The 26,650-nt window shown below is 36.7% G+C and overlaps 1 protein-coding gene across 1 annotated transcript in view; it reads left to right on the top strand.

The window, feature by feature from the left end:
- Positions 1-264: 264 nt before the first annotated feature.
- Positions 265-26,650, top strand: part of shep (RNA binding motif single stranded interacting protein alan shepard) — a 169,399-nt gene continuing 143,013 nt past the window's right edge. The window contains 1 exon segment of the mRNA XM_074099713.1: positions 265-474. Coding sequence (XP_073955814.1) covers positions 418-474 — 57 coding nt within the window. The 5' untranslated portion in view covers positions 265-417.

Here is a 26,650-nt window from a genome sequence, read left to right as displayed (position 1 = left end):
CGCTAAAAAGTGTTTAATAGAATAGAGAAACAATATAAAAGTTTCCCTGTAACAGTCATCTAAAATCGTACTTATAGGAATGTAACTTCAATCTCATTGCAAGTTTAGCGATAAATCAATTGGTGGCGGAAAAGTGTGCGAAGCCGGTGGCGGTATTTCCGTGCGCCCGTCGCCCCCCGCCCCGCGCCGTGCGGCTATTTTTGCGCAGACGTAACGATTGCCGACAGTGGCGCCGCGCGCGGTGGAAACCGAAATGTTTTGACAGGCCGCTAAAATGGCTGCGTGAACACGCGATCTACCACGCTTCGAAGTAACGTACTAACGACTTACGCTAAGTTATTACTTAACACCTGCTTATCGAACTATGTTATAAGTGCTTTCTCGGTGTCCCGTGAGCTGTCCGTACAAGATATTTCAATGGCTCTCCACCTCGAGACTGCGTTGCAGCGAAAGTTGAACTTCAAGATGACCACGGTAAGTGCATGCCGCGTATCGATCGGTGGCCGCGTGGTCGGAACATATGATGGCATCTACGGTGTCGTAGCGGTATGCGGCCGACGCGCTACGGACCCAATCTAAGAAGCCTTACAAACTATTACCGCCTAACTTTTTGGCGGATTAAGGCTACACAGAAGATTTGCTTATACTTTTTGTGCATGTTAATAGGTAAATAAACAATGTTGTGCAGGTTTCATAGCTTCAAAAAACGTTCGTTTGATGTTGAATGTTTTAATTGGTTATCTGAAGTCGTGGGGTATGTAGGATTTAAGAGAAATGAGAGCTCACTAGCTAGGTAATTAAACTTCATGCCTTGACTCATTTCAAACGTTGTTTAAATTTCAAAGATTATCATTTGAAATAAAGTATTTGGATTAGTATCCATATCGACACTATTGGTACGTTATACAGTGAGCACAAGTCACTTCTATGTGCGTAGCAGAGACATAAGAGGCAGGGCGGGATTATTTAACATACACCGAGGGATTTGTTCGTGTTATTGTAAGGTACTTGTTGCTGTCCTTTGCTACAGGTATGTCCGTGAGCTAGCTCCATGAGCCTTGGCATATGGAGCCATGAGCAGCGATGTCACCAAGTAGCATAGTTTTAGTGCTAGTTCTAGTCTTAGTTTTAGGTGGTACTTATGGAGCCAAAATAAACCTTTCTTTCTTTCTTTGTTTCGATAGAATTGTTCAGCCATACGAAACTTTAGTGCTCAATAATCATATGTATGACTTTTGTAGGGATATTTTTGGTAATATGATTTTATGTCGAGTACATCGTCACTATTATTTCACAAAATATAACTAATTATATTATTTTAAATATATATCACTTTTAGCAAATGCCAATAACCAATGTAAAGGCTGTAATAGTCTTTACCCACTCACTAAAGGATAAACATTATCTTCTTCTCTTTTAAAATATGGCTTTTCTGTCCAAATTAATAGGACAAATTTCGCCAGTGTCAAGTTAAACTCTCTTTGAGAGGCACGTTGTACGGTGATTGTAGTTTTTGCAACTTGATAGTAAAATTCCAGAAACCACGTGGAGACCACTTGCGCATTAAAAAATGTTAGACACGAGAGCAATATAGCATTATATGTATTTTAACGAACGTGTATGTTTACGAAAGACATTGACATAAGTAAAAAAACAAAAACTCTTCATTTGAAATCAACCAAAGACAAATTTCTATATAAAATGTGCAAAAAAGGTTATCCCTAACAGTGTTTTTCAATAACAATAATAATGATAATAGTAATAGTGATAATAATAAATGGTTTCTTTCACAAAACTGTATCTCGGCAGTTTGCGAGTGCGGATTTATAAGATTTATATTAGTGTTAAGTAAAATAAGATAATAAGTTTAATATTTTAGTAATATTCGTTCTAAATAAACCTATTAACATGCAGCATGTGCTCATATGTGTGTCAGTGTTTAAATGTTTTTAAATAACAAAAATATTTGCATTAATACATATCTGGATCGGGCGTTGTTTCAGCGTCAAGTTTTTTTTGCATAATATAGGTAATATAGGCCTAGTATCCATCCATAGTACAAGCTATACTTAGTTTGGGACTAGGTCAATTGGTGTCAAGTGTCCTATGATATTTATTATTATTATTTCTTGGACGGCAATGGAAAGTAAAAAAATAACGCAGATCGGCAGAATTAGTAAATGGCGATCTTTCCTCCAAGTGATGTAGACAAATAGCATGATTAAAGTTGACTTAATTTACTGTAAGATTTTAGTCCTAGCAAAATTAGTTTAGGCCAGACAGAGAATATGCAAATGGATATTAAATACAGCCACCCTTTCAATCACATAAATTCAATATCAGTATAAAAATATGTGTCTATGAATAATCAATTAATGTTCACTATATCTTAGTTTTACTCCATCCATCCCAGCCTATATACATCCCACTGCTGGGTACAGGCCTCCTCTCAGAACAAGAGGGCTTGGGCCATAGTTCCCACGCGGGCCCCGTGCGGTTTGGAAACTTCACACGCACCATTGAATTAGTTTTACTAGTAGGCATAATATACCCACCATAGAACGTTACGTTTACGGCTTCCCTGTTAAGATATCTTCAACTTGCATTATAAATGATGCAACGCAAAATTCAACGCATCAGACAAAAAGCCATTTAATTTCAGCAGGCGAACGCGTGCGTCGTTCCGCTACACGATCAGTATGAGCGAAATAAAACATTAATCTCCTTTAATAGGATGTTGCTAGCTTATGCTTGCTTTGCATTCGGTTGGAAAGCATTGGGTTTATTACTTATCTGTAAATCCTTTGCCTCTCGCAATCGTAAAGGTGGGCGCTCATGTGTACCCACTCGAAAGGGTCCCGGTCCTCGTACTAAATGACGCTTGTCTTCACTTGTTTTCTAAGCTAGTTAATGTGTTCGCTGCTTACAATTACAATCTGTTATGTTGGCAGTGGAACTAGGATTTATAAGTTCTATTTTATAAGAAATTAGCGTTGTGATCTTAATAAAAAGTAAATGAAAGCCATGGCCATATTTATCCCCCTAATATTCTATTAGACGCGAAAGTTTGTAAGTCTGTTTGTTTGTTACCTTAAGTTTTTACGTCTGAACCAAATCGCTGAACCGATTTAGATGAAATACTGTAAACGAATAGCTTGAGTCCCGAGGAAGGATATAAAATAGTTTTTAACCTGAAAAATTGCATAGTTCCCGCGGGAAGCGATAAACGAACTCTACACGGACGAAGTTACTCTTTCACGGAACACAAGTAGGTACCTACTATTTAGTAAAAAACTACGCATTAAATACTTTAAATACTGACACTTGTTTGTATGTGTGTGATTGTTGTGTATGTGTATTGTATGAGTTAGTGTTATATATTTTTGATATTGCTCTAATCTACTGTAAATTGCACCGTCTGCTAAAATGTATTCCTTACTTCTGTCCATTGTAAAGGTTGTCTGGAAGAGATCGCTCCGAAGCGATAAAGCCGCCTATTGCTTATCTTAGAAAATCTCTATGTATATAGCCGTGTTATTTTCTGTATACTATGTGTTGGTGTGCAATAAAGAGTTATTGTATTGTATTGTAGAAGGGCATCGTCTACATAATAACATTTTACCATTTACCTTCAACAATATTACGCGTTATGTGGTAAAGAAGTTTCCGTGCTAGATACGAGAAAGGAAGAAACATTAGCAGTATAATAATTTATAGCTTTCTTTACACATAAGCATAACTGTAAAGTATTTTTAGCATTCAATAGGTGTGCCCGACAAAGGAGAGCTACACACATAAATCACTCTTGCCTTTTCCTTATGAAATGCCTTGGGATTGAAAAGATTTCCTTTCATAACAGTTGTTCGCTCACCCACGCACTTTCCACAACTCTTGAATACTAATAAAAAAAAACACATTTACACGCATGCCCCCTTAATACGCTGTTATCATTTTATATTAAAACACAATGACTCGAGCGAAACTCTAATAATAATATAAAGGACGTTTACACATGCGGGTTTGTTCAAACGAAAATTACCAAGTTGAGAACTTTTGACACATTGTCACTTAACTGCGGGAAAGTACGTGTGAGTTAGACAGCATAATAACAATTGAAGTTAGACGAAACAAACATTATAATAACAGTTTCAACTTAAGACTTGTTTTGGTCCTAAATTTTATCGTAATATCTTTAGCTACTTTTGATATTTCCTCGTCACAGTTCTACATAATTATGTACTAATTCAAGACAATACGGGAGTGTTTCAACTGAACAGCTTCAAGGTTGTTTCTTTGGAATCTTTTTGTATTTTTTAGATCAATTCCAAATTTTTTGTTTGTCATCCCGTAAAACCTATATCGAAAATACAAACTGAAATATAGATGCACAGAAAAACCAGAAAACTAATACCAGCGCTGGGAATCGAACCCAGGTCCTCGGCATTCCGTGCCGTGTGCTATACCGCTACACCACCGCTGGACCAGCTGTCTTATTTTTCTGGTTTTTCTGTGCATCTATATTTCAGTTTGTATTTTCGATAAACAGCTTTAGTTTTTTTTTTAGAAAAGTAATATATATTTGTTTATATGTAGTGCCAGGACTCGTATTAGCCTAGTTCTAGTAGTTTGAACTACCTTCTCTCAAGCAGCGGATCGTGGGTTCAAGCTTGGGCTCACACTTCTGAGTTTTCTGGAATTGGTGTGCGAAATTACATTTTAACAACCATGACCTCTACGTCTAGACGCATCTTCGAATAAATTCAGTGGTGTGAGAAATTTCCAATCGGCACTGATATACGGCAATGATACAGCCTTTCATTGTGAGAGGAGGCCCTGCAATGGGATGTACATATAGGATGGGATTATATGGGTGACAATTTATTTATCTTGATCCAAACGGAAAATCTTAAATTTAGTTAGCTACCGTTAAAACCAATCGAAGATTTGGCAAGTATTAGTTAATATTAATACCTACATAAAATTTCATCGCTGATAAAATCACGAGACCCGGCGTGAATTTAAGTTGGTACGGTGCGCCACTGATAAGTAGATACATGGGTACCTGAACTCGTTGTCTACTGAATACGATATTGCATACTCAACAAGGTCTAACACATCGGAAAAGCGAGTTCGATTGCGGAAACATGTTGTCCCCAGTGCTTGTTATTCCATATAAAACACATGTTTTCCATAAGCGTCGCAAACAACATGTAAATGCGAAGTTTTTCGCAGCGAGTTTCGGTAGCATCCATTGCGGAGTTGAAGCCGATTAGTTCCCTCGCGACTGCCTCTCGGCGACAGTACTTAGCCACTTGTTTGTTGTTCTTAATGAGCACTGCCAGCCAACTTCGGCCTGTTTTCGCCTCAATTAAGACGGAAAACATGACCGGAGTGTCATTACCTACTCTGGTTTGCTATACTTGACGTTTGCTAAAGCCTGCGTCTGTAACGTCTGAGTGTTTCAGTTCAGTTAAGAAAGTTAGTTCTGTTCAAGGATTCGACAAGTGCAATTCGTTACTGGCGTGTACTCTCTGTTCCAATTGAAAAGTAAGCTCCTTGTCATTATGTTTAAGTAAATGTTTCAAAGTTAGTGTGGTAAATGAAGAACACGATACGATGATTTTATTCTTAAGACATTATTCTTGTCTGGGATAAAAGTCGAGTTTTGTACACACATGACTCGTTCTGTTACATAAGGTTATCTATATTCAAGGGAGTGCCGACATTTCACGCTTCGTCACCGGGTTCACAGATCCTCTAATGGAATTGATTAGTTGCGTTGTTTTAGGATGAGGAAATAGGCTTCGGCCTTTAGTTTGCGGACACGGTAGTAAATGTTAGGCTGCTTTGAAGTCAGCTAAATGTTTGTGTTACCGTGGGGCAGGTGAATGACGATTTGCAGAGCTTACACGGCACTCGTAGCTAGAGGCGAGGCGAGATCATGGCCTCATGACCCTACGTCACTGGACTAAGGTATATACGGCAGAAATTAACACATTCTCTAGATTTTAATATCAAGAAGCGCGTTGTTTTAACGCTTTGTTGGTATAATGCGGCGACTAGGGGCATTCACTTGTGTGGTCCATTCTAAGCGGGGTCGTTGCCCTCTGTCCACGTGCGAATAACTGCCAACCGCTAACGGTATACTTATTATAATTCTACATATTCCTTATATCTAAACTGCAAACACTAAATGCCAATATAAATTTTATTTAACCACTGGTTTAGCTGTTGTTATACAGGTTGCTTATATTCATGTCGGTATAACGAGCTGTTTCAGCCGATATCTTTTAAGCATGAGGTCGTTTGAATCACTATCAAAAAGCTTCGTCTACTATTAAGGAAATGTGGGGTACCTATATCAATTTTGATCTACGGTCAAACCCTAATGGATAGAAATGGGCCCAAGATGATCTTTACAGAGGGTGAACCTCAGTGGGCACTGAATCGAATTATACTAAAGTTTACTTCTGTTCGGTTTCAGTAATAATCGTTGGATTAAGAGACCGCAGTTGAACCATTGATTTGTTGGTTTTCATTTATAAAAATCTTAACGTAACTAACTATCTTTGACTTTGTCAGCTGTATCGTGGCTGTATCTACCAACTTGAATCTTATATTCAGTCACAACACTTTTTCATTTGTTCATTAATATAACTAGCCTTTGCATGTGGTGCATTAAATTTCGCATTTCTCGTGGGAATTCCCGAAACTCTATATCGTGGTCTTTCTTTAGTTGTAGGAATTTATGAAGAACACCCATGTAAATTTACGTCTCTACACTTAGTGGTTAAGCTTTTAGGATTTTATATGGAGGTCATATCGGGTTTAAAATACGGGATACAATACAATACAATACAATACAATACAATACAATACAATACAATACAATACAATACAATACAATACAATGACTCTTTATTGTACACCAGACATAGTAAGCGATACAGAAAACAGATAGAGAAAAAATTACAAGGTGAGCAATAAGCGGCCTTATCGCTTAAGAGCGATCTCTTCCAGGCAACCTTTTTTACAGAAAGAAGGAAGGACTAGTTTACAACAGGTGGTGCATCAAAAGTAGATCAGAAAATTTAAACGTAACAGAAATACATCATAAAAGGTGGTCTAGGTCAATTTTCGTGTCAAAACTACTTTCTTATGGTCTGAGAGGTTGAGAAGTCAGCTGGAAACAAACACTAACAACGAACCTACTTTTTTCACGTTTATGATATTAAGGGATGAATGGCGAATAAAAGGGAAGACCTTTGCCCAGCAGTGGGACAATTAAACGGGCTAAAAAAAAATCAAGATTAATAGTATCAGTAATCCAGGTGGAAATAAATCATCGTCTCGCAAAGGTGCCGACCCGTCTGGTGCAATCACTCGACTCCGAGGTTAACAGGTGGATGCCCTTCAAAAGCGCAAAATCCCACCAAAGAGAACTTTAAACATAGCAAGGAATAATTTTACTTTGTGAGAAATACCTAGATTGTATTATAAATGCTTGGTCTGTCCTTAGTAAATAGCCTAAGGGTTAAAGGTGAAAAGTTTTAGTAATGAATTGCGATGAGTGGTATTTGAAGTAACAAAGGAAGAGCCTATTTCCCACACCGGATATCAAAAAGCTGCATGATGTGTAAGTAGTATTACGTCCCTACAACCAATGATTTGATTCAACATGATATGTATATGTATACTGTAAATCTTATGCTTAAATCTTGGGAATGTTTGTTTTAAGAACATGTTTGCACATATTTTTCACAACACCATTCAATTCCATCAATAAACAACGTCGTACATTTTTTTTAAACCAAGAAAAAAAGACTGATCGAGGTTCCCACGTAAGGCTGCAATTTGTTCCCTTTTAAATTTCTTGGCTTATTTAATTAAAAACGTGAAATAATTAATGAACACTGCTAATTGCGAGCACTCGGACGTGAAATATGAGTATTAATTTTATTTTAGGGCTCTAAATACTCTTAATGAGGGAGGAGACGCGAGCAAGTTTTCTGTTTTGACATGAAAAGTGCAAGCACCTCTCCTTGGCAATGCCCTCGCGCACACACGGCCTGCTCCCGCCCCTTTTAATTAAACTGAATCTATAGCAATTTTAAAACGAGTTTCGGGAGCGTAATGCTAAAACTAATACGTCGTTTAACACAAGTTCGGATCGAACCGCGTCCTTTTGGTAGACATGTGTCTACGTACGCGTGCATTATTTATTGAGATGCAGCTGATACGACTGAAAGCGTGATGTGCCAAAAACACATGTATTTAAATTCGCCTATAAATAGCAAGATTTAAACCCGATCGTGGCCGGCTGTTGAACTGCGAGGCGCCACTGGGAGTTGCGCTGATAAATTGATCGTTGCCGACCACTTTTGCTAGAGCCCTGATAACATTCCATTCTTTTAATTTATGCCCGAGAGGTGACAGGTCTGACGTGCCTGTTCGCTTTCGCAAAGATGAGGGTGGTGCTACTGACAGGTCGGACAACGAGGAGCATTTAAATAGCTCCGCTGTAGCGCCAATTTGTTATTTTGAGTTTGACGGAGTACTTGTTGGGCCCTGAAGGTACATTTTCCTACTAAATGGTCAACTTTGAAATTTAGGAAAAATAAAGAAAAGTAAAAAGAAACATAAATTATAAAAAAACTGGTCTATGCCAAAGGGTTTACCGTAATAAAGAGTTTGAGGGGTTGTTAATCGTAGCATTTCGTCTGGCTAATGTTGTGAAGAGTTTATGGTAGGTACCTGTTGTTCATAGATTCAAGTACATAAAACCACCAGACGATTGCTTAAATCGATAGCCTTATTCAGTTACGCGATGAGATCTCTAGATTAAATAACATAATGCCATTGTCACGTTTAACTCGTGGTCACACTGGCTTATGCACGGAATATAATATATAAGAGTATACACGCATGGTCATTGACAGACGTCTGCTACTGTAAACACTAAGTGATATAAGCTACGTAACTAAATAATATGTCATTTGTTTACCTCGTGTCTGGAAGGAAGTTAATGACAGTCCAAAGTAATAATTATTTATAAACACACAAAGGTACGATAAAGAAGTTCTAGATGGCGACATCGCTGTTTCTTGAAATAAATATTCTAGCTAAATTTTGAACTGTAGTAAATCAATATTCCATAAAATGTAGGTAGTTTATGGAGACTTAATAGCGGCTCATTCGTTCCTTTCATTCCTAAAGGGACAAAAGGATTAGAAGATGTGCTCACCTCTACGTAATCACAATCAGTTTCATTAATCACTTCTTATAAACGCGTAGACGGTACACACCATCATGAGCAATGTTTTCCTTGCGAAGGTCTTAAGATAGGTAGGTTATTTCGGTTTGAACGTTAATTAAGTATATCAGCAAAGAGGCTGTACTCAGAGATGTAGCGCGAAAATGACCTATTTTAGCAGGATCTAGTTAGTATTCTAGTTTATCTATGTAAATAGGTACGGGTTTAAACAAAGTGTAATTTTGCCATTCATTTTTATCGTGAAACATTATACACTTAAACTTGATATGATCAAATCTCCCAGAATCAGAAAGAAAAACTTGTCTTAATTCAATGAAACAGAATTAATACTACCAAGATTAAACCTCTCTTTTTTATTGGATTGGTTTTTTGGAGTCTTTTTGTATTTTTTATTTCAACTCCAAATTCGTTACTTTTACGGGTAGGTATCCCGTGAAACCATGCCTAAGTAGCGTAGTGGAAAAAAGCAACCCAAAACTTGTGTGCATAGGAGAAATTCGTGTCTAGACTCCTGTCCAGCGGTTGCGTAGGGGTTATAGCACGCAGCACGGATTGCTGAGGACCTGGGTTCGATTCCCAGCGCTGGTCTCTTTTTCTAATTTTTCTGTGCATCCATGTCTCAGTTTGTATTTTCAACTCTCTCTTTTTGTTTTACAGCAGTTGAGCTAGAAAAACAACCCAAAACTTCGTTTCAAATAATTGAATTCAATTTTTTTATCATTATTTAACATTTATTTTATTAAAAAATACGCATATCGGTAAAAAGAGAGGATGAACTCATTTTGAGTGCAAGCGACAGCGCGTTAGAAGTTACGTATTAAGTTAGGTATAGGAACCTTAGGAACATAAAATTTTTCAGCAAAAAGTGCAAAGCGGTGCAATGAATAACACACGAAAAAAAGCTATGCAGAGTGTTAGAAATGCTAGAATAAAGTGATAAAAATAAATGATGACGAGAATCAGAAAGATATCAAAAAATTCAAACTTTTTTATATTATATGCATGTAGTTGCTATACCTACTGATAAACGACGGCTTATTAATGGGTGTTTGTGTTTAGGCTCGCGATAATGCCGTGCGGACGGACGAACGCCAGATGCCCCGTTATCAAATCTTTGTTCACACCCGCTGCAACGTTGTACTGAGTGATGAGGATACCAAAGGGTTAGTTTATACTAATTATTCACCAGTACAGCGAAAAGGAACATGGCTAAACAGCTCTCTCGTAATGAGGCACATTGTGTGTCGACAGAACGACTCACTTAGGCTGAATAATGTAACTATTGTAGTAGCTATACGTTGCTAAAACGCTATCAGGGTCGCTGAACGACGTTTCTTAATGAGTATACCTACCTATTACTTTTTTCTATTATCGCTCGCTTGTTGATTCGAGGTACAGGAATTGGAACATGGATTTGAAGAATTCACTTGGATATCCATCCAGGATCATTTGACAGCAAGCTCCCAAAATTACTTCTTTTTATCTCTGTTTCTTCCTTTAAGGGTTTCGTACTTCAAAGGAAAAAACGGAACCCATAAAGCATCAGGCATGTGTCTGTTTATCTATATGTCCCTCTGTCACACCCGATTTGCTCCGAAACTATTGGACTGATTGTGTTCAAATTTGGTACTTACATTGTAAGTCCGTGACCCAAAGAAGAACGTGTAACGTAAATAGATAAATTTAAACATAGACTGCTTTTGAGATAAGAAAATTGAAAAAAAGTTACGCAAATCAAATATACCATATGATATACCAAAATTGTAATAATCTCAAAAATATATATTTTAAAATGGATAGTTTGTGAGTTATTTAAGATAATACGGAATAATTGACCATCCCTCCTTACCTTCGAACTACGGCTACTTTAATTTAATTTTGACGTTAATTTCAATCGGTCCATTAATTTTGGGGTCTGCTAATATTGATTATTCGTAGATATCTACACATTCCGTATGAAACCCTCGAAGCGCGATTTCGACTGCGTGTGAAGTTCCCAATCCGCACTGGGCCCGCTTGGGAACTATGGCCCAAGCCCTCTTGTTCTGAGAGGAGGCCTGTGCCCAGCAGTGGGACGTATATAGGCTGGGAAAGATGAATGAATGACTGAAATGAAGTTCGTCTTAATGTTTAATCTAAAAAGATGGAATTAAGTAATTCAAAAATACTAAGATAACAGTCTAAACGTTGGTTGATAATTCATTCACATTTGCATAACTTAAAAGCAAATAGACGCCCGAACTTTATGAGCAAAAAAAAACTTTGGACTCAGTCCAGGCAGATCGAATAATAAAAGACGTCATTATACTTATATTACGACTATGTGGCGTAGGCTTGGCTTTAATTAATTTACCATAGTAAACTATAACTTATTAATGTTTTAATACCCAATCACTTTGCGACTTAAGTAGGTACAGTCGTCCGCTGACTGAACAGACCATGAAACTCATAAAGTCGTAGGAGTACACGCGTCTCTATTACCACGAATGTGAGCATTTTTCTATATACTTTTGTCCTGTTGGCTGTATATGTAATCGTTTTGCCACTAATTGTTTTCAAAAGATGAAAGACGGCACGGAGAGAAGAACGGCACAGACATTTTGTATTGATAAATACTAGTTATCATTATATACCAGCAGATGTTCCTACGCTCCGACTTCTGGCCGGAGGGTGTGGTGCTCCGTCGTTTTAGGGTAGCGACGAAGACGACATTCAAAAATCCTTAATTAGTTTTTTTTAGTTTTTTGTATGTTTTTTTTAAAGATTTTTTGTATTTTTGTGTATAATTTCGATTATACAGTGCATTAGTTTACTAACTGTAATGCTGTATTTTTTTATTGATAAATAAATTATAATAATAATAATTTCTATAGCAACCACCAAAATGCTGAAAACATTCTAAATTCCAGTCTATTTTTACAGATATTAGCTCTGTTTAAAGTAAAGTAATCTCACCTTTGATCTGAAACTTTGCAGGAAATATGTGTACATATATGAATGGTATGGTGTTTCCATACAGTTTCCGGGAAATCAAAACTGATTGGGTACTTTTAGTTGTCCTAGAGACTTGAAATTTGGTATGAAGATAATTCTATAAAGATAAGGCTAAAAGACAGGCGAAATATTGGGAGGGTGCGAAGTACTAGGTGGGGTGATGAAATTTATCGCAGCGCTCGTGGTGGTCGAAAGTAGAAATAGTTCTGGCTCTGTCATACTCATATGAATCTGTCATTATCAAAGCAATTTGTATAGACTTTAACTACCTAATTTTAGTAATAGATGTTTGTGTTATGATGCGAGTTTGAATTATTGAACACTGTCTCTGTTTTGTTCTTAATTTCTCTACATCTCGGAGATGTCCAGCAACAATTTTCCTTATATACTTAACGGTTTCTGGTTGAAATTTTATATTGAGTGATACTCACAAAACCGGTCTTCAAAATGATATTTATTTAGATCTGAAAACGATATTTAATTTATTACTAGCGATATAAGAACAATTAGATAATTTTTATATTATTCAAAGAAACCAATAAGATAGCTTTATCTTTTCGTTTTACAGTAAAAGTACAACTAAACATGAAGTAAACAAACCCTGATATAACGAAAATAAAGCACACTTTTTAAATACATTTTACTTACCTCATTTAATTTTAATGACCAAAAATGAATTCTCAACCTTTTGTCCACCCAAATCACGGTATCACAGTAATTTTGTATTATAAATTAATACGTTATAGGTTTGATTTTTGTCACAATGTCGAACCGCCGAAAAAACAGAAAAGCAAAAAATAATAAACCTTTTTCTCCTATTTAACTTTAATCTAGGTACTAGTTTGAAGTCGGTGCCTCAGTACTAGCCATCAGGAGTGGACCTATAGTCGTCTTCCTAATGGGCTTCTATCACTCCAGATGGCTCGTGATGAGGCACCGACTTCAAACTAGTACCTAGATTAAAGTTAAATAGGAGAAAAAGGTTTATTATTTTTTGCTTTTCTGTTTTTCGGTGGTTAATTTTTTTTGTTAAAAAGTTTTTATTTTATAATTTTTTCTCACCCTTGGGGTATTTTTTCAAATTTATATAATACCAACTTCAAGTTATACCCTATCCAATAAAAATAGAATTATCAAAATCGAACTACTCTGTGAAAAGTTATGCGTGGGCATACATAATATATATAGTTACGCTTCGACTTGAGAAATTCCTCCGTTTTTTTCGTCGGTTAAAAAATGCGCATCCACTGTGCAATTATAACTGTGGCATGAACTTTTTTAATAATTTGTTGTACCTATACATACTTAATATCGCTTAGGCAGCTTCCCGATTCTAATTTTACCCGTAAAATGCTTAAAATCGTTTAAAATTAGTACTTAGTTAGAAATGGCCAGCGACGTCATTACGAGACTGAAACTGAAAGGTCAACCCCAATAAAACGTGTTTTTTATGCTTTACAATTTACAGAATAGTCATTAAAGTCATATCAGGGCTGACGGTTGGTAATATTTCGCTAGTGTTATCTGTGGATGTTAAATTCGGCAGAGCCACTAATAAATCGGTAGCCGCGCGTTATTCATGGCGAGTAATGACAATGCGTTAGACTAGGCATTCGATTAATCATCGATGAATTGTTTCTCATCATCGTTTGACATTAGGCCTCCATTTTGTCGAATGTGCTGCCCATTCGTAATAATATAAAACAAAGCTATGGACAGTCATTGCAGAAAAATAGCGGACCATGAAACAACTCTTTTTTGTCAGAAAAAGATGGGCTAATTTTTGGAGTTAGCTTGATAAGAAGTCAAAGTCAAAAATCTTTATTCAATTTAGGCTATAACAAGAACATTTTCGACCTCCTATTAGACTTGACTGTTTATTATATTATTATTTGATTGCTTTTTATTAACAAAATCATCGCAGTCGAAACTGTCTTCGATAAAATTATGCGAATATGTCGAGAAATTTAGTGTGTAACAATGAAAAGAATAATAATACAACATACAGTATGTCAACTATGTCAAGGACGGTGGAGTGCCTGTCCCAATTTTTTATTATTGTTGTAACCATTCTCGGCTTTTAGTGATGTCAGGGGTTCATCAGATTAACACAACACAACACATAAATCCACTTCGCTAGCCATGTAATGTACCCAACTATTGTTCCCCACTATCATGATATTAAAGAAATTTTATATCAGAAGCTTTTAAAATAATATTTATTTAAAAATCAATAAGTAAATAAAAATATTTCCAATTTAAATCAACATAGAGCGTCATGTTTCAGGATTCAATCAAATAATACTTAAAATAAATAACAACATGAAAATTATCACACTAATGCGTAGAAATAATACTTACAAACATAGAGCGTCTCATTCATCCCCACCAGCTGCATAGGATAATCTTTTCAACACATTAACGTTACAAGCTATTACCTATATTGACTGCAGCAGACAATTCGCCTTTAACCTTTGTGGGGCGTGGGAGGAAGCCGCGCTGGTCAGACGAGAGTGGGCAGACATCGAGAGTACTCGCATGATTACTGGAAAATGTTGCTCAAATTACTGATGTGGTCAAAACATGACCGACACAGTGTTCCGTACTAATATGCAGCAAATATTCTTTACTTGGCTGTTGCCCACTACTCCGTCTTCAATATTCTTTACTTGGCTGTTGCCCACTACTCCGTCTTCAATATGGTATTTGGTAGTCTCGTGCGTGAGTGTGTGGTCAACGTCAAATATTCAAGGGGCTATGAAAAATATTAGAACAGTACATAAACGCGTTCATATAAAATCGCATTCAAATATAATACACTAGCTTTTGTCTAAAATATCTTTCGCGTAGGTAGTAAAATTAACGATTGTATTAAAGTAATTGGTAGCGTCAACCAATAATCCCAAGACAAAAATCTATTTATAAAAACGGCTTAGTCCGTATTGAGCGAGAGCCTCTTTGAAACAAAAAGATTAATTTCTTGTGTTCCTTATTTCTTGAGTATTTCGAACTATCCTCTTTTGACCTCTTTTGACCTCTTTTGACTATGACCTTTGAGGAATATGTCTGTCTAATTTTAAATCTCCAGCTTCAGTGGTTTAGTCTGTGCGTTGTCTATCAGTCTGTCTGTCATATAGTATCGTTACTCAACACGGCCTATTATTCCTCCAATGATCGGGGGTGGCAGGATTTGGTTAATATCAATTACTTACGTCAGTAGTTTAAATCGAAGCTGATCTGTGCTAAGAGTGGTCTGTGTTTTGCATACAGGACGAACTAGGCGACTATTAATCTCAAATTAAAAATGAGAGCAATCTAAATTTGTTACTCATTTTGTCAAAAAAAAACTTAAAAATATGTAAGCCACGACAGAAGTAACCACGGTTATTGTTCCGACCGCCATGCATAAATTGGATGATACGTATTGTTAATGAACTGTTTGTTCATAAATAATATATTATAAATGCAGAACAAAGAGATTAGGGATAACTTGTTATGAATACTTTGCAGATTGGAATAATTTGCAGGTCAAATTGAATTATTTAAGTTTGTTTTATTGTTCTGTGCAACTCCTACCTAACTCAAAGAATTTCTGCGGGTAACAAGCGAAATTGTTTATTGAATCATCATCATAATCATATCAGCCGAGCCGTAGGACGTCCACCATTGAATATAGGCCTCCCTCATATATCTCCAGTTGCTTCGGGTGGAAGCGGCCTGCATGGACCTTAAACCCGCGGCTTTAACCAAAGCCTTAATTGTCTAACGCGCCGGCTCTTGCCATCGCTCTCACCATCTCTTTCTGTCACCATCATACACCGTTAGACAGAAAGAAATAATGAATGCGATAGCAAGCAACTGCACGTTAGACATTTTGGCCTCTGGTCATCTGTCTGCTGCGCTTGCCGATCCAGGGTTTCCATTCGAGAAGTTCTCGTTCCCAACGGCCATGTGTTCTCCGTGCTATATGGCCTGATCATTGCCAATTCAACGAGCTTATTCGCTTGGCTACGTCAGTGACCTTCGTTCTACTTATCTCCTCGTCTACATCTCATCTGATTCGATCCCGTAACCTCTTATTATTTGTTCGTAGCTTAACCTCAAGCATAAATCTCTCCATTGTTTGCTGAGGTTCTCTGGGCCTGTTAGTAAGGCCTATAGTGACGCACCACGTCTACGATGCATATGTCATCACTGGCAATGGCAACATCCACTCGTTAAATAATATAATATAATTTTATTGAATATAATGGGCAAATATCACCTAAAATATATAAGATTTCAGTAGCATTAACGTTGGTAACACTACCCCTGCACGTGACGTTTACTAATACTGCAAACCCCATGGCAACCGCAATATTAATTTCGTGTACAAGCGTTATATTTGAGCTAAAACACGCCGTTAAAATACGCTATATTATATTGACAATTGTAGTGTCACTATAATTGTACTTTTACTCTTTATTATACATAAAATACATGAAATTAACATTTAACAATGGAAAAAGAGGGACAAAGATTGTATTGTGTATTGAGACTACACTTGTTTTTTATTTAGCAGTGAAACTTTAAGGATAAATTATCTAATTTAAGTATAGAAAAAAAGTAAAAAACCGGTCAAGAGCGTGTCGGACACGCCCAAAATAGGGTTCCGTAGCCATTAAGAAAAAAATAAGTAATATTTTTCTATACGAAATCCTTAGAAAAATATTATTCATACAGAATCTTCCAAGTTTAGGTATATTTTATACCTTAGGATGCTATTTAGGTAAGAGTAAAACTACTAATAATTCTCAAGCAAACTTAGCCGTTATAGTTTTCCTTGAAAGTTTGAATACTTACTACCATACTGAAATTTTTCAAATTTTTCCACCCACCGATTTAGATTTTAGAGAGGGGGGACGCTCGATTTTAATGAAAATTTGCACTTTCCAACGATACCCCATACAATAGGTTTAGTCGAGGAAAAAAAATCACCCCCACTTTACGTCTATTTTACCGTAAAAAAATATAGTTTTTTTTTTTTTACTACTTTGTCGGCGTCACTGATATGTATATTCTTGCCAAATTACAGCTTTCTAGTACTAACGCGGACGGAGAGACAGACAGACAGACGGATAGGCATGGCGAAACTATAAGGGTTCCTAGGTAGTTCGCTACGGAACCCTAAAACTCGCCTAATCCTTGCTGATTTAAAAACTTAATAATGTTTTATTTTCTCAACTCAAGCGGTTTAAACTTACTTTTTCATATTTCTGATATACCTATTCAATAACATCAAAACTCGGGGAAATACGATTCCGGTCCTTTTTGATATAATTTCAGTGGTTTTCAATTAACTGCGGTACATTTTTGTAACTTAAAATATTAGTTATCTTTTTTTATGTAGCCTGTAATATGTCCCACTGCTGGGCAGAGGTCTCCCTTCGTTATTATTTATTTCCTTAAAAAAAATGAAACACATTAAAAACGTGTAAAATGTTATTAGATACCTACTAAATCCATTATTGTCGCCCTAGGTATTTATAGACAAAATGTGCTATAACAACAAAAATCTAATTATTCTTGCCTCATTATAGTCTGAATATCATAAAGAATACTTAACAAATGTAATTACAATGTCTTGAGTATAAGATTTACATTTTTCAAGGATCCCTTTAAGGTCGAAGGGAGCATAAATTTGAATTTCTTTATTCAACAATTTGTCAATGACATTTCCCGGTGGCACTCTGTAACTTGTTTGAAAGTTTCGTCGTCGCAGTTTTTCTGAGATAACCCATATAACCAAGGCTCTTATGTGGGCGAAAAGCTTCCGGAAAACATTAATTACATAAGTTTAGAAGACATTTTGTTCTTCAAACACTTTCCTGTTTTTTCAGCTGTCGACGTCACTGGTCGTCGTCAATAAAACTCTGTTTAATACTAAAGTAAAGTAACCTTTAATGGACCGATGACACGGCAGATGAAGACATAAAATAAGGAACAAGGGAAGCAACAAATAAATGATCCCTACGTTTGTACTGACTGCCATTTTATAGATGTAGTTATCAAAAACATTGGAGAGGGAACGCCCGATAGGACGTAAAGCGTTGGTTCAGAGAGTTTAATAGTCGTATGAAAAATAAAATGAAATCGCTTAGGCTCTGATCTTTCTGTAGAGCATTGATTGCGCCCCCACTCTTAGGTTCTGTTGCTGAATAAAAAGTCGCTTGGTAGAATGCCAGGGCGACGAAAAGAATAGTCGTTCACTATACTGAAATATTATAAGAGTTGTAAGGTTTGTTTGCACAGCCTACCATTTCACAAGTTACTGATACTTTCTTTTACATAATTTTATTTAACAAATTGAGTTGTACCGGGTGTGGCCTGTAATATGAGCAAATATTTAAAACATAGATCATACCTCAAACTGAACAACATTAGTTCAGCGACTTTTAAAAAGAATAACTTTTTGATATAATTAAGAACATTTATATAGGTTTAAGTTGTCTTTTATTGTATTTTATTAATTTTGACATTTTATAATTTAACTTTTTTGATTCTTCATATATCTGAGTGTCTCTGTAATTTCATATTTTTTTGTAAATTATTAAATAAATTTACATAACTTTTTAAATTTTTATTACATTATTAAGTTTATTCGAAGAAGCAATTTAAAGCAAAATGCTTGATGTTTGTACCGTGACAGGCGACGCCAGTTCTTTGTCTTCTAGGATGGCTTACATTGATAGCGTTATTTAATTTGTATGAAAAAAGGAAAATTCAAAAACTCCATTATTTTTAAAAGTCGCTCAATTAATGTTGTGTTGTTTGACGAGGACGATCTATGTTTTAATTTTTTGCTCGTAAAATAGAAATAATATTTATTCACTTGAACAGCACCACACCCGTTAGAGGCCTGCCTTAAAGAAAAATATTTTGAATTCAATTAGTAGCAGCAAGTAGGTTATACTATATCTTTCTATATACTCGTATCTAATAATATCAGGCCATTACCACAGCATTGCGAATGAAATTTCATTGCAACGGGGTTAAAGATTTTCCCAAGTTTTGGAATAGTTATGTTAAAGTTCTTATGCAAATATTTTTGAAAGAATAAAATTAACTACAATTAAATAAATGATTTATGTTAAAAATACCCATTAGCTATAAAACGACGGCCCTGGGGGATTTATTAATAATCGGTCTTTTGTCCGGCAAATTCAAGGACTTTTTCGATTAGCATTGTAAGATATATATGTATCTTAAAGCAGTACTTAGCAGACATATTTCGACCGTGAAATTGCAAGTTTGGAATAAAGTGTACTATTACTCAAGTTAACAACGTGTTGCAGAAATTATCAGAAGTTAAATGTCAAAGCATAAAAATCTATATTGTTTTCAAGCAAAACTATGTCATGCTAGTTAATAAACAGCAAGCGCTACGAGTAGGTCTCTGATATGCAGCACAGTAGGATACATGAGTTATCACGCAGTGTAGACGTACATACTGATATTTACTTCGTTCGGGAAGGGTGCCGGCGACTGTCTGCCCGCGGCCGCCTACCCGCGACCCAATACGCAAGGGTCAAGGATCTGAGACGCGTAAACGCCTTTAACTCGTTTAACTGATAGCTAGTATTTGTCATCACTGTCTCCGATATATTTCACTCTACGAAAGATTTATGGACAGGTAAGCTGAGGACCAGAACGCGTCTACCATTATGCCTGTCTAGGCCTGTTTGTCATTTGTTTTGTTTCGAAAATGTAACAAACAGTTCCTTGTCAATAGTTAAGAAAAGAGCCGGCAAAATTCGCGTGACTCAATATGCACAGGAGAAGTTTATTCACTTCATTGCCTGCACACACACGAGTGGCGCTATGATTGCGAGCTCTCCAAGTTATATTTAGAGTAAGTGAGTTAACATTGTGTATTTATTTGCGTCGCAAATGTTGTGCCTGACTTCCAATTTCTTTTATGTGCCATCTCGCCGTTTACCTTGTCTACTACAATCTTTTAGTTTCTTGGTATTAAGCCTGTTTAGGATGTAAAAGAGAAGGATAGCTTTCTGCCCCCCTGCACACAGGTTGGCGGATTATGCTACAAACTCAGACAACAAAGGTACCTTGCTTTTGAACTTGATCGCTTGCGCCCACAAGAGTTCAAGCGGGTTTCGCAGTTGAGGTAAACGACATCACTGTACCTATACACTTGACTCTGAGCATTTTTATCAAAAGCAATAACAGAGAGATAGCGAGGAAACTGTTTTGGCTTCCATCGTTTACATTGACATATACGGAAATAGATCGCGGCGTGTACACTACAATATAATACAGTACAATACATTGTCTCTTTAATAGTGAGACAAGTTTATTTTATTAAATTAACAATTTTGTCCATATTAAAGGTTAACAATCATAAGCTTTGTTAGTTGTACTCGTAGATTAAAGCGTAAGAAATCTGTAAATAAGCGTTTTGTAGTAAAATAAAGTGTCCTGAAGGCGTTTTTCCGCGGACTCGCTTGACGTCATGCGTCAGCGTGTGATTGAGGGACTGACCTATATTTACTTCATTAAGAAAGGACCAACAAACACCAAGCCAGCGGCTATTCAGCAAGGGCGGTAATCCCTGTCTCGCTGTAAATTCGAAATCAACGAAACAAATACTGTTCGCGTTAAAAATTGGAATAGACTTTCTTTTGTATTCAGATTTGCAAATAAAATAGAAAAGAAAGAAAGCTTTTGCGAATCAGTTCTCGTTGAAGTTGGTTTAAGCCTATATTGATTAATATTAGTACCTACTATAGACATTTCAGAGTTTTAATCCTTTATCATATCATGCATGTCTTTACAAATGGTCGCGCGTAGCAGAGACCTTCAAGAAAAATCGTGCAAGTTCTACATTGCGGCACTTGATTGATCACTACAAACTTGTTGATTTTACGGCTTTGCAATGTGCTGCACTTGCACTATTTTTCTTGCAGATCTAAACCGGGCTTTAGAATAATGACAATTGAACTTTTGATGAATAAAAATGGCAAGGTCGGTGACCCCAAGCTTTCAAAATCTACCTGCCTAATTCTCTAGTTTTCTCGTGTAAAGATCAGTTAGAAACAAAGATCTTCGTAATCAGGCTGCGTATACGAGCAGACACCGTCAAGGAAATGATGGCGTATGTACAGTACAACTCGTAACTCGTTAAATATCCCGACCCTTATTCTTATTTTATGTAGGTTGAGATCAGTCTGGATTTTGTTGCCGGCTGTACTTGGCGATAGACTTGATAGCTTCACACCCACGCGTTTGCATGCTGCCTGAATAAATATTATACAACGCGGTTATCATATGCGTAACGCTAGCTCGCGTACATATATCTGCTTATGTTTTTCGTGCAAGAAAATAAGGGAGAGAAATTCAGGCTTTATTTTAATTGAGACGTTACGGTTCAATTTGCCAATGAATGAATGACTGAGTGACGAATAATAAAACTGTGTATTTTTGTAATTTTAACAAATCAAATCTTAGAAGTATGAGTATGACCACTTCCATTGGCCAAATTGACGTGAAATTTGGCATACTTACCTACTCATTGATTATTGTGTGTTTTTCAATTATCATCAGTTTGAGAGCCACGACACCACAGACAGACAGACATAAATTGGTATCAAACTTATAGATCCCCTCTTTTTGCGTCGGGGATTAAAAAGGACTGGTCAATAGAGAGACAGAAGTATAGAGTCTCTTTAACGTTTATAATATATATATACCAGTTGTTGCCTGCATCAGCATTGGCACTCTATACGTCCCGGGAATAAAATACATATATGTAGGTATACTCGTATATGATACCGGCAGATAATATAGGTTTCTACAATTAAAAGATTTTTTAAAATAAAAGAATTTTCTTTGAACAAACAAGTAACAATAATATATTTTCTCTTTATAACATTGGTTTAGATACACAGCCGTGAAGTATGAATATGAGTTAACTGATTACGGGTTATCCTTAACCAATCACCGCTATCAGATCCTTGTTAGTCTCATGTTTTCACGGTGATGCGTCCTAGCGGCGCTTAAATATAGCCTGCGGGAAGCGAGGGATTTAGGCCACAGTGTTGCTAACAACTCGGAACATGATATCGCCATTTTTCACAGCTTGAGTAGCCTAATGTAGCTAAATTTGAACTGAGGCCTAAAAAAGTAGCCTATGTGTTTTTCCAGATCAGGTGTCAAATTTCATAACTCTAAGGGGCTGTAAGATTATGCAAAATATTAGTATGGAACCCTACACTGCGCTTGGCCAGTTTTATTGTTAATTTTGCATGTTATTTTTAATTATTTATTTATGTATTCGTCGATCTTTTTGATCCCAATTAAATTTTGCGTGGGAGGTTTTTTTTTCCTTGTGTTTATGTTAATTTGTGTTGTGATTCTTTCGTTCAACTACTATAAGAACCTTGTGTTTCAAGTAGCCTAAAAGGCGACCAGTTGTCATTTAGAATTTCATGTCGCCGATTTCCATCCCGAGTAGCCTAATTGGCGAAAAATCCCCTACGTTGGCAACACTGGTAGGCCGCGATCCGCCTCCGCGTCGCGCACGCCTACGCTTTAGACATGTTTGCTCTTTATTAACTTCTGCAAATGACTTCTTTCGCATAGTTCAGGTTCATTATTGTAGTTTTTAGTGTTCCGTTCTATAAGGAAGTTCTATAGATTCATCATTTTCGTCCATCCGCGGTTTAGATAGTGCTAGTGCTAGAAAGCTGTAATTTTGCAAGAGAATATTATGTTAACCACGCCGAAAAAGTTTTGGCAAATAAATTTATTATTTCTTCTTTCTTTCTCTCTTTAAAGTGGTGATACAATTTTTTGAAGGTTAGCTCCCCTAGATAAATAAGTAGGCACTTAGGGCTTACACATATACGCGATACGTTTATCGCGTCTTGTCGTGAAAAACATGTCCCAATCCTTAGTAGTTTTCCATGACTCGACGTCGCATCGTGAAAAGATCGTAGCACGACGCGATTTCGTGTCGTGTTTATGTGTAAGAGCCCTTAAAGAGGGAATGATTTTTTTATCTTAAACCAAAGTGGGCTATCGTTTGGATATGTCTTTCAAAAACATTATTGTTTTGCTAAGACCTATCCAACAACGCCTTTCTTCTTATCCTAGGGGCTCTTGCAGGCTTTTAATCTTGATTTAAGTGGGCTTAAGTCCTGTCAGTTCCATACAAGAACTGTCAGTTTAAGCCTTAAATCGAGATTTAAAAAGCCTGCAAGACGTCCTTACTTATATTTGCTTGTAATGTTTTTGAAAGACCTAACCAAAGATACCCCATATCTACTATGGATTTAGCCAAGGAAAAAATTCATCCCGCTTAACGTTTTTTCTAAAATATAGTTACCGCTTTCTCAGCGAGATCAAACACACATGTAAAATTACGGCTTTTTAGCACTAGGTGGGTGGTAGGACCTTGTGCAAGGTCCGCCCGGATTGCTACCGCCATCTTGCTTGCTAATCCTGCCGTGTTTCGGCGTGGAGAGTAAGACAGCCGGCGAAATTACTAGCACTTGAGGTATCCCATATTAGGCCTCTAGGTTGGCAACGCATCTGCAATACCCCTGGTGTTGCAGATGCTTATGGGTGGTGGTGATCTCTTACCATCAGGAGACCCACTTGCTCGTTTGCTATCCAGTCGAATAAAAAAAAAGAAAAGGCAGTCAGTCTCTAACTAAGCCGCGAATGAACGAACGTTCATTGTAAGGGTTCCTTGTAGAACTACGGAACTTTAAAAAATGAAAAATCCAGATGTAATAATAACCGTATCTACCTATAGTGTACATGAAAAAGTATGACGGTCTGCATTACTTTCTTTGGAGTCCCACAGTTTCATTGGTTTATCTAAACGAGATTCATACAATATTACTAAATAAAAGACAGTCATTTCGTTGCTAGTGCTTTAAAGACTGTTCTGTCGATACAAATAAATGTAATGCTATGATTTATTTTTAAGATACTGGATATAATGTCGCTAGGTCCGAGCATAACAATTTATAGGCTATGCCATTGGGAAATAAGCGCACCAACTATGAAAAATCGAAGTAGGTATTCGAGATTAGGTGCTTTTAGAGTACAAGCCGAAGTATGGGTAGACATGATATTTTCTATATATACCAATAATACTCGTACGTTAGATATGTTATGTAATTGTAAAGTCGAGTTCATAAACTTGTGAACAAAAATTTGATCAAAAATATCTGAACACGCTTCTACAGAGTTGTGATCAAATATTTTTTTGATCACACTTTTGCTCACAAGTTTATGAACTCGACTGTATCTCAAGTCTGGTTAAAACGCTTTATTTATCGACTTAATCGATAATTTTATCCCAGGAAATTGTGTGATTCCCGCGGGATAGCGATAAACGAATTCTACGCATACCAAGTCGCGGGCAACTGCTTGTATATTATAAATGAACATAAATGTACGCCAAACAAAAACACGTGACAATCGTGCACAAGTTACCGCAATCATAGCTAAATCACTTCATGTTGCACCCCGAGTCATAATTTAATTCTTAATTTTTAAAATGTGGTCCCTAGACTTGAAAGAGTTAGAATACACGACATGCATTGAAAATAAACGCGATAGGTATGTACTTGGTACTAAGAAAAAAGAACAAGATTTTCAAATGACAACTACCGAAGGTACAGTCAAGGAGGTGCGGTGACTTTACGCACCAAAGCTAGAGGAGTCACCATTCACCAACTAGACTTCACTAGATAGTACTGAGTACTGGTTCACAATAAGCTTTTGTTTAAAAAATTATAACACAAGGATTTTGCTGACACTATTTATATGTTTGTATTGTCATCCAACCTAAAAATGAGTATCAATTTCTCAGGTCAATCTAATTACTGAAAGTAGGTTAAATTCGACTTCCCACATTTGATCCCAACATAGGTAAGTACAGTCACCAGCACCAATATCTGACACAAAAAGCGTGCATAAATACAGATAGGGCCAGAAGGACGTGTCTGATATTTTTGCACGCTCCGCTGTGGCAGATATTAATGCTGGTGACTGTACTAGGTAACTAGCACGGCATCTTAAAAAATAAAAGCTAATACAAACATACTTGGTACTAGTAAGTTTACAAAAAAAAAGGGTAAAGCGAGTTCTCGTGGCTGGTTGCGGAGTAGGTTCACCGCTAGATGGCGCCATCAAATTGCGATTTATCCGGCGGCGGGGCGCGGGCGCGGGGACCGTTTATCGCTCCAATTCGAGGCCGCTGATGGATTCCCACTGTCGCCAGCCAGATACGACTATTTAATTCGAGTTTGCACCACTTTTTCCGAGGATTTTCTTTCCCCGGTTTAGAGTTTGCAGTGCTTTAGGAGCAGTTTGCGGATTACTCCGCTCTTCTCGTGTATAAAAGGCAGGGGTTTTATTTTTGTGCGTGGTTCACATTACTTTTATTATTAGAAATGGTTACGGCCTACCTTACGCTTTGCCTTATTCTAATACATGTTAAATAAACATTTTAAACAACATTTGTACATAATTGGATGTAATGTGTAAAATACACGTAGGTACTATTTATTTATTTCAATTCACACCATTGTATCGGGACGCTGAAAAGGGTTCTCTGGAACAACACGTTATGCTAAACTGTTTTTGTAGTTTGTTTTCCCCTTGTCGGTCGTAAGTAATTCCTCTCCCTTCGAAGAAAAGTTACGTCAGTGGATCCCTACTTTACGGAATGCCACTAGTTTTCTTTTTCTTTTTGGGCAAGTATAATTCACACTTTATCAAATAGAAAACACGCTTGCCTACTTTCACAGCCATTTTATTGAATTCCGAACTGTCTGGCCTGTTAAATAAAGGAAGATTGCGCTGCCCATTCCACACTATATTTTATCTACCTAACTATAAATAACCACGCGTTTCGGGAAGTGGTTGAATCGAAACAAGAAGGCAAAGGCTCTTACAAGAATTATTCCTCAATATTACATGTATTTAAGTTAGCGATTGTTCTAATAAATCGATAAAATAAATAAATTATAATAGATCGTGGATATTAGTCGACATGAAGAAAATATTTATCATTCATTCATTCGTTATAAAAATGGCGTACTGCAGTAACTGTCACAGTATTGTGAAAAATTAAAACCAACATGCAACTTCAACTAGATACAAAAATGTATCAGCTATTTTTCAAATGGCAAAGAAGAAGGAAATATATATGTATTTGTGTTCAGTGGTTTCAAGGAGAATCGTATTATTCTGGTATAAAACCTAGTTGCAAATGACGTTTTCTTTGTGTGTATCCGTGTCAAACGTAGGAAAGAAAGTCCTTGCGACTGGCATTGCGACGGTGCATTGTTTCTATAGGTACTCGCA

Source organism: Choristoneura fumiferana, chromosome 17, assembly GCF_025370935.1.
Source record: "Choristoneura fumiferana chromosome 17, NRCan_CFum_1, whole genome shotgun sequence".
NCBI classification, from domain to species: domain Eukaryota; kingdom Metazoa; phylum Arthropoda; class Insecta; order Lepidoptera; family Tortricidae; genus Choristoneura; species Choristoneura fumiferana.
This window is presented reverse-complemented; position numbering and strand designations above follow the sequence as displayed.